Source organism: Chiloscyllium plagiosum, chromosome 8 (genome assembly GCF_004010195.1).
Source record: "Chiloscyllium plagiosum isolate BGI_BamShark_2017 chromosome 8, ASM401019v2, whole genome shotgun sequence".
Taxonomy (NCBI): domain Eukaryota; kingdom Metazoa; phylum Chordata; class Chondrichthyes; order Orectolobiformes; family Hemiscylliidae; genus Chiloscyllium; species Chiloscyllium plagiosum.
In genome coordinates, this window is record NC_057717.1 from 97,865,892 (window position 1) to 97,874,754 (window position 8,863).

Here is an 8,863-nt window from a genome sequence, read left to right on the forward strand (position 1 = left end):
GTCCTTAATATATTTGTAAAACCCCTTTGGATTCTCATTAATTCTATTTGCCAAAGCTATCTCATGTCCCCGTTTTGCCCTCCTGATTTCCCTCTTAAGTATACTCCTACTTCCTTTATACTCTTCTAAGGATTCACTCGATCTCTCCTGTCTATACTTGACATATGCTTCCTTCTTTTTCTTAACCAAACTCAATTTTTTTAGCCATCCAGCCTTCCCTACACCTACCAGCCTTTCCTTTCATCCTAACAGGAATATACTTGCTCTGGACTCTCATTATCTCATTTCTGAAGGCTTCCTATTTTCCAGCCTCCCTTTACCTGCGAACATCTGCCCCCAATCAGCTTTCGAAAGTTCTTGCCTAATACCATCAAAATTGGCCTTTCTCCAATTTAGAACTTCATCTTTTAGATCTGGTCTATCCTTTTCCATTACTACTTTAAAACAAATAGAATTATGGTCACTGGCCCCAAAGTGTTCCCCCACTGACACCTCAGTCACCTGCCCTGCCTTATTTCCCAAGAGTAGGTCAAGTTTTTCACCTTCTCTAGTAGGTACGTCCACATACTGAATCTTAGCATGGCCAATTCACCTAACTTGCACGTCTTTGGATTCTGGGAAGAAACCGGAGCACCCAGAGGAAACCCATGCAGACACTGGGAGAATGTGCAAACTGCTCACAGACAGTCACCTGATGCTGGAATCAAACCCGGTTCTCTGGCGGTGTGAGACAGCAGTGCTAACCACCGTGCCACCGTTTTCTGAACTGAGAGATTGCAAGCGCCTGTGTGGTACGATATGATAGCAGTCCCAGCATGTACTGGAAAACTGAAAATATGTAACACTTGGCTGTGAAATGGATACCTGAGTTTTGGTTGCTGTTTTGACAGCAATTCGAATTTAACCAGTTTAAATTATGCCCCAGGATACTAAAACCCTATCGTGTTTGAATTTATTGTCTTGTCAACATCAAACCAATGAGATGATCTGATGTTGGGGGTATAAAAATGCGGGAATTTTGAAAATTGGAGTGAGAGCAACTGCTATCGAGACAGATCTAAGAAATTAGGAAATAGTCTCTATCAAAGGTACCTTTTCATCTGAAACACACTCACAGTAAAAACAACTTTGTGACCAAGGGAATTCAGCAGCCAGAAGAGTGAAGTCACAGAAGATGACAGCAGCTGCATGGTTTTGAAATTAAGTTGATGTAATTTTATTTTGTGCTTGGAACAGAGGAGAGATTATTGAGCATGAAGACCAGTCAGTGGAAGGATACTGGTGGGGATGACAGGAGAGGAAGAAATGGGGTGCTTGGAGGCCTTCGTCATAGCGAATAGATGTGTGCAGGGACTAGACGTCCATGGTGAAGAGGTGGCGTTGGGGGCCGGGGAAACGAAAGTCATGGAGGAGGTGGAGGGCATGGGTGGTGTATCAAACATTGGTGGGGGGTTCCTGGACTAGGGGAGATAGGACAATGTCAAGGTATGTGGAGATTCCTGAAGAGGAGCTTATGCTCAAAACATCGACTCTCCTGCTCCTCGGATGCTGCCTGACCGGCTGTATTTTTCCAGCGCCACACTTTTTAACTCTGATCTGCAGTCCTCAATTTCTCCCTCTTATTGGAACAGCATATTGTTATAGAGTTGGAGGCAGGTAATAAGCACTGAAGAGAAACCGGGGCTTAGAGTTGTGAATAGTTGTTGTTTAATGTTCACCTTTAGTGTTAAAAGAATAAATTGATGTTATTTTCTTTAACTAGTGGAATTGGTGAGCTCTCCGTCACTCATATTTTAACGGATTATGAGGCGAGATGAGCTTTTCTGGGTGTCTGGTTTAATTAACGGAAGGATTCACTGCTGCGTCGTAACATTCCCCATGAAAAGCAACACTCACCAACACATTGACCCCTTCAATGACGTCAATAAACACCTCGTTCTTTTTGTATTTGATGCCTTCCGACCTCCAGGACACCGCGTTAGTGACGGTAGCCGGAGGGCGTGGTGCAGCTACCTCCAGTTTGTGTCCTTGTTGCGTGATGTACCTGTTCAAATCAAAACAAAAGCAACCCTCCTGTGAGTCAGCTCACCCTCACTCCCAATCAGAACACAGCAAGACAGAGAGAGTGTGGAATCCTAACTTGACTCCTCCCCACCCCCACCCCCCCCCCTTTCAAGTGGCAACCGTCCCCAATCTCAGCTCCCAGATTACCCAGTCAAAGCTTTCCCTCGGCCCGCTTCCAATCAAAGATCGCAGGCTCCAAACAGAGCCGTCAACCGCTCAATTGATATGAATGCAATGCAACCTGGGAATGGGTCAGGAGCATTCAACCATGTTGGATTGTTAATCAGAGCTGAATCAGTGTCTCTGAAGGAGATCTTGGGGGCGCGGGGGTTGGTGGCGATAGTGACAATTGGGGTCGTGAAGGACACAAAGGGAGGTGATGCAGAGAATGGAAGCCAACCTACGATACCAATTCCTGTTACAAAGGATGTTCCGAAAACCTGGGACTACGTTTTACTCTGGTCGTTTCCCGTTAATCCAATCGGGTGAAGAATCACAAGGCTTTTGGTGCCTCGCAGTTTTTTATTTATTCATGGGATGAGGGCGTCACTGGCTGGGCAGAATTTATTGCCCCATCCCTAATTGGCCGGAGGGCAGTTAGGGATCAAACACATTGCTGTGGGTCTGAAGTCACGTGTAGGCCAGACCAGGTAAGGATGGCTGATTTCCTTCCCTCAAGGATATTCATGAATCAGATGGGCTTTTCCAACAATCAGCAATGGATTCACGGTCGTCACTCGGCTGTTTAATTCCAGATTTGTTTGTTGAATTCAAATTCCACAATATGCCGTGGTGGGATTTGAACTCAGGTCCCCAGAACAGTATCTGGGTTAACAGTCCAGTGACAATACCATGAGGCCATTGCCTCCCCTCATGTTGCCGGAGGTTTCATTGAGATATCTAAAGGGAACTCGAGAGGGTAGATCGGGGATTCTCAAAGGGTTGTGACCCTGAGTGAGCTGCTACTTTGTGATCATGAGCTCGAGACTCCAAATTGTAACAGTTGTTGTCCCACCCTATCAGGACCCTGCTCCCAATTCCCCCTCCCCTTTCCCAGCTCCCTCTCATTGGGGGGGGAAGGGAAGGGGAGGGGAGGGTCAAGACAGCTTCCAAGCCTCTCGAAAGTCGTGGTGGGCGTCACATGAGGGCAATACATTTGGTTGGCGGGAAAGCACTGGGGTAACTATAACCCTCTGGTTAGAGATTTTCGAAGTAAGGACCACAGTCTCTACGCTGGGGGAGAGGATGAGCTTTGTTGGAATGGGATGAACCGAAATCATCTCTCTCAGAGGGCAATTAAACCTCGGTATTCTCAACACCAGAGAGCTGAGGAGGTCCAGTCCCTGGATATATAAATGCAGGGTTAAGGAGAGACGGTTGGGAGGTGGTGTCTGAATGGAGTGTCAGTACAGACTCAATGGGCCGAACGGCCTCTATCTGCAATACAGGGATTCTATATTCGAGTCCGAGATCCGTAGATTGTTGGACACAAAGGGAGTCACAGAATTAGGGAGGAAATTGGGGTTGAACTCCAAAATCAGACATGATCCAACTGAAAGGTGCATCAGGGACAAACAGTAATTCTCCTGCTCCTCTTCCTCATGTCCCAACTGTGACTGGGCATCTTCATCAAAGGGGGAGGAACAAATGGAACTGGAGCGACCAAAACAACATTGGCCCATCTCACTTTCCCGATTGGGATCACACCATCCCGGCAGAGATGATCGACACTGTTCCTGGTGTTGAAAGGGGCGTCTCACCTCTCTGGGTGGAGAGGGACAGGCATCAAATGCGGGTCCATGTCAGCGCCAACTGCGAATGGATGTGAGAAGAAATAAAAAGTGAAGGGGGAGTTCTCCCAAACCAGCCTGAAGACGCTGGCCATTCCCGGTCTGGGAACAGGGCCCAACGCTGTGGTGCACCTCTCGGCTCTGAGTTAACCCTCCATGTTGTGGAGCTTGTGTAGCTGCCCCACCGTAGCGAGGGGTGGGTCCTTCAGCCTCAGAGCCTGAAGGGATTGGGTCTGGGTGCAAGCCTTGCCTGGGGTTTGAGGGGATGGCACGATAGATGGGGAACGGCTGGGGGGGAAAGAGGGCAGAATGCGTATTCTACAGCAACATAGAGTCATAGAGATGTACAGCATGGAAACAGACCCTTCAGTCCAACTCGTCCATGCTGACCAGATATCCTAATTTAACCTAGTCCCTGTTGTGGTTCTGTTCGCCGAGCTGGGAATTTGTGTTGCAGACGTTTCGTCCCCTGTCTAGGTGACATCCTCAGTGCTTGGGAGCCTCCTGTGAAGTGCTTCTGTGACCTTTTCTCTGGCATTCTGCGCTTCACAGGAGGCTCCCAAGCACTGAGGATGTCACCTAGACAGGGGACGAAACGTCTGCAACACAAATTCCCAGCTCGGCGAACAGAACCACAACAACGAGCACCCGAGCTACAAATCTTCTCACAAACTCTAATCTAGTCCCATTTGCCAGCACCCAGCCCAATCTCCTTCTAAACCCTTCCTATTCATATACCATTCCAGATGCCTTTTAAATGTTGGAATTGTACCAGCATCCACCATTTCCTCTGGCAGCTCATTCCATACACACACCACCCTCTGCGTGAAAAAGTTGCCCCTTAGGTCCCTATTACATCTTCCCCCTCTCACCCTAAACCTATTCCCTCTAGTTCTGGACTCCCCCACCTCAGGGAAAAGACCTTGTCTATTTATCCTATCCATGCCCCTCATGATTTTATATACCTCTATAAGGTCACCACCTCAGCCTCCGACACTCCAGGGGAACACAGCCCCAGCCTGTTCAGCCTCTCCCTGTAGCTCAAACCCTTCAACCCTGGCAACATTCTTGTAAATCTTTTCTGAACCCTTTCAAGTTTCACAGACTTAATCATCACTAACAAACAGATTCTCGTCACACCTCGGTCCGACATCTAAGATATCACCAGCTGGGTTTGTGAGGCCATTGCCACAAAAAAAAGCGTGCGATCTTTCAGGAGTGACATGGGGAAACATTTCTTCTGAGAATCAAAACTGATTCTAAATCAAAGCAGGAACAGGAGTCAAATGATCATCCCTGACCATACTGAATGGTGGAACAAGCTCAAAGGGCCAAATGGCCTACTCCCACTCCTATTTTCTGAGTTTATTAATTTAGAGTGACTTTAAAAACAAGAGAATCAGAATCCCTACATTGTGGAAACAGGCCCTTCAGCCCAACAAGTCCACACAGACTCAGCGAAGAGTAACCCCCCCCCACCCAGACTAATTCACCTGGCTGACACATCCCTGAGCACTATGGGTAATTTAGCATGGCCAATCCACCCTAACCTACAGATCCTTGGACATTATGGGCAATTTTGCACGGCCAGTCCACCCTAACCTGCACATCTTTCGACTGTGGGAGGAAATCGGAGCACCCGAAGGAAACTCACACAGATGCGGGGAGAACGTGCAAACTCCACACAGACAGTCGCCTGAGGCTGGAATCGAACCCGGGTCCCTGGCGCTGTGAGGCAGCAGTGCTAACCACTGAGGCACTATGCCGTGGATTGTTTTTTTCCTTATCCAGGTACATGCAGTGTGTGCCAGGGGATAGCATTGAATAATGGGACAGGTTGGTGGGGCTGAAAGGCCTTGACTTATTCCCATGTGGAAGAGGGTGGTCTACATTGTAGTATCCCAGAAGCATTTACAAGTGATGGCAGTGGGAGAGGACACACTGATGCATTCATACAGGGCCTACACAACGCCTCGCAGAAGAGATCTCTGCGCAGCGACCGTCCCATAGTTCAGCCCTCGAACAGGCGCACAGCAGAGATCAGCCGCAAACACACTCACTCCTGAAGGATCTTGCTGTCTGTCGTCTGCGGGAAACCAAAATCCATCACTTCGTCCAGGAGCTCATAGATAATGACGAAGTTGTCTCGAATGCTCTCCTCCTCCAGCTCCTTAAAGTATTCGGTGAAGACCTGGAGAGAGTGCAGTTTGGAGCTTTTAGGAGAAACGGGTTCAAGTGAAAAAACAATGGACAATAAATGTGGGTCCGGCCATCAACATCCTGTGAATGGATATTAAATAAAAGCAAAGGAGGAGATTTCAGAACCCGGTCGGAAGACAAAAGAGAAAGGAAAATAAAAGTTTGCTCTGACCTTAACCTGAAATCCATAATTCACAGAATCCCTCCAGTGTGGAAAGAGACCATTCGGCTCAACACTGACCTTCCAAAGAGTAACCCACCCAGACCTACTACCCCCCTATCCCTGCATTTCCCATGGCTGATTCACTGAGACTTCACATCATTGGACATTATGAGCAATTTGGTATAGCCAATCCCTAACCTGCACATCTCTGGGAGGAAACGGGAGCACCCAGAGGAAACCCATAGACACAGTCACCCAAGGGTGGAAGCAAAAGCGGGTCCCTAGTGCTGTGACGCAGCAGTGCCAACTACTGCACCACCGTGCCATCCCGGATTCTTGTTGGTGGGTATGATGCTGTTAGACCAGGAACTCTGTCTTTTACCCCTCCCCAGCCCAGACCCTCCGCTATCTGATCCACTTGGAAACGTTGATAATGAGGGGTGCCGGGAAACCTAGAGAGGGAAGGGAAAGGGACAGGGAGTGAGGGAGAGGGCGGGAGTGAGGGGAGGGGGAGAGGGAGAGAGAGGGAGGGGGGAACGGGGGGGGGGGGAGGTAGGAGAAAGGGGGAAAGAAAGAGAGAGACCCAACAACCACTTCCAATGTCTACACACTTGCCATTGGAAGTCCAAGCACTGTGTTCAGGAGCAAGCCTCCCTATGTATTCACTCCTCTCCTCCTACCCCAGCCGATCACCTAGAGTGGCTTATTTCCCAACTTCGGGTGGTGGTTACGCCAGCTGAGGGAATCCTCGCCCATGGGTACCACCGCTTCCACCATCTCTGACCCAATGTCACGACCGATTGCCAGGTTTTTGGACCAGCCTTGGTTAAGTGCTCACACAGCAACCCTGGGGCATTTGGAGCGCGTTTTGGCGATTTTGTTACAACATTTGTCCTGCTCACTGAGCGACAGTGGGTCGCTCCGAGAGGGCTTTGATGCAGCCTAGAGCTATACACAGCGATGGGATAATCTCTCCCGCTCTTTCTGCCTGCTAATGGGGTGGGCATTGGAACACTTGGTTTGTTTGGCCATATTATGAATTTTAACCAATGTCCTGGAGGGGGACTCAAACCCAGGGCTTCTGTCTCAGAGACAGGGCCTCTACCCATTGCAAAACTAACACTCCAAAGTGTCACTCATCCAATGATTTAAATATAAATAGAGTCCTCTTACCTGGACGACTTTGTACAAAAATGCGTAGACAAGTGAAGCGTTTGCATTTCTTGTCGTCGTTGCAACCACTGATCACCCAGGTTAAGAAAACATTTGGCTGTATTCAGCGTAAAACCTCATTACCCTCCCCACTGATCTGCGTGTCCTCCTCTCCCGACACATGGTCATGGTCTGGTTTAAGAGGGTGCAGGTTGCTGGTTGGCTCTGGTGCCTCACGCAGACCATCCAGAGGGAAGGACAATGGCGTTGATGCTAAACTTTGCCGTTCCCTCAGCCGGAGCCCATTCCACAAACCCATCCAGTGGAGGAAGTGGCCAGGAATGCCAAAAGATGGTCTCCCTGCACTGGGGCACAAATCAGCCACGGTCATACTGAACAGCAGAGTTGACAGACTGAATGGCCTATCCCTGTTCCGACGGGCGTCGGGTACAAAAATGCCAGAGCTTCATCATGGGATGTGGGCTTTTTACTTAAAGGGCAAGACCTACTTACATTGGAAGCAGTTCAGAGAATGATCACTTGGCTGATTCCTGGCATGAGGGAATTATCTAATGGAGAGAGGTTGGGCCCATAGCGTTTGGAGTTTAGAAGAATGAGAGAGGATCCCATACAAAGTTGTGAGAGGGAATTTCACAGGGTAGGCGATTTGTTACCCCTCATGGGGTTGGGTAGGGGGGAACTCTCGAACTAGAATCATAGAAACCCTACTTGCCATGGAGTCCATATCGACCCTCCAAACAGAATCCCACCCAGACCAACCCTATCCCTATAAACCTACATTTCCCATGATTAACCCACCTAGCCTGCACATCCCTGGACACTATGGGCAATTTACCATAGCCAATCCATCCTAACGTACACACCATTGGACTGTGGGAGGAAACCGGAGCATCCGGAGGAAACCCACGCAGACACAGGGAGAATGTGCACACTCCACAGACATGAATTAGGGGAGCATGGTTTGATTAAAAATAAAGAGATCTCCCAATCCTAACAGAGATGAGGAAGGATGTTTTTCCTCAGAGTTGGTCTTTGGAATTCTGATGGTTAGTGGAGGTTGCATCCTTGGACATATTGCAGGTAAGGTGTGACAGATTTTGGATTGACATATATGAGTCAAGCAAGAAAGTGGAGTTAAGGCTACATCAGATCGGCCTGGGGGGTGTAAGGAGAGGGAAAGAGACACTGGGGGAGGGGAGAGGTAAAGGGAGACTGGGGGAAGGGAGAAGGAATGAAATAAGTAAAAATAAGGACTGCAGATACTGGAAACCAGAGTCTAGGTTACAGTGGTGCTGGAAAAGCACATCAGGGCAGGTAGCATCCAAGGAGCAGGAAAATCGACTTTTCGGGCAAAAACCCTTCATCAGGAATGCTCATCATCCTGATGAAGGGCTTTATTCGAAACTTTGAGGGAGATGGGGAGAGGGAAAGGGATACTGGGGGAGGGAGGGAGAGAGAGAGAGAGAGAGAGAGA

General features: G+C 48.8%; 1 protein-coding gene across 1 annotated transcript in view; it reads right to left on the reverse strand.

Moving 5' to 3' along the window:
- Window positions 1-8,863, reverse strand: part of LOC122552367 (AP-1 complex subunit mu-1-like) — a 62,880-nt gene that overhangs the window by 21,105 nt on the left and 32,912 nt on the right. The window contains exons 3-5 of the mRNA XM_043695117.1: window positions 7,390-7,457; window positions 5,915-6,045; window positions 1,897-2,044 (exon numbers count right to left, since the gene is read on the reverse strand). Of these exons, the coding sequence (XP_043551052.1) occupies window positions 1,897-2,044; window positions 5,915-6,045; window positions 7,390-7,457 (347 nt within the window). The remainder of the gene's footprint in view (window positions 1-1,896; window positions 2,045-5,914; window positions 6,046-7,389; window positions 7,458-8,863) is intronic.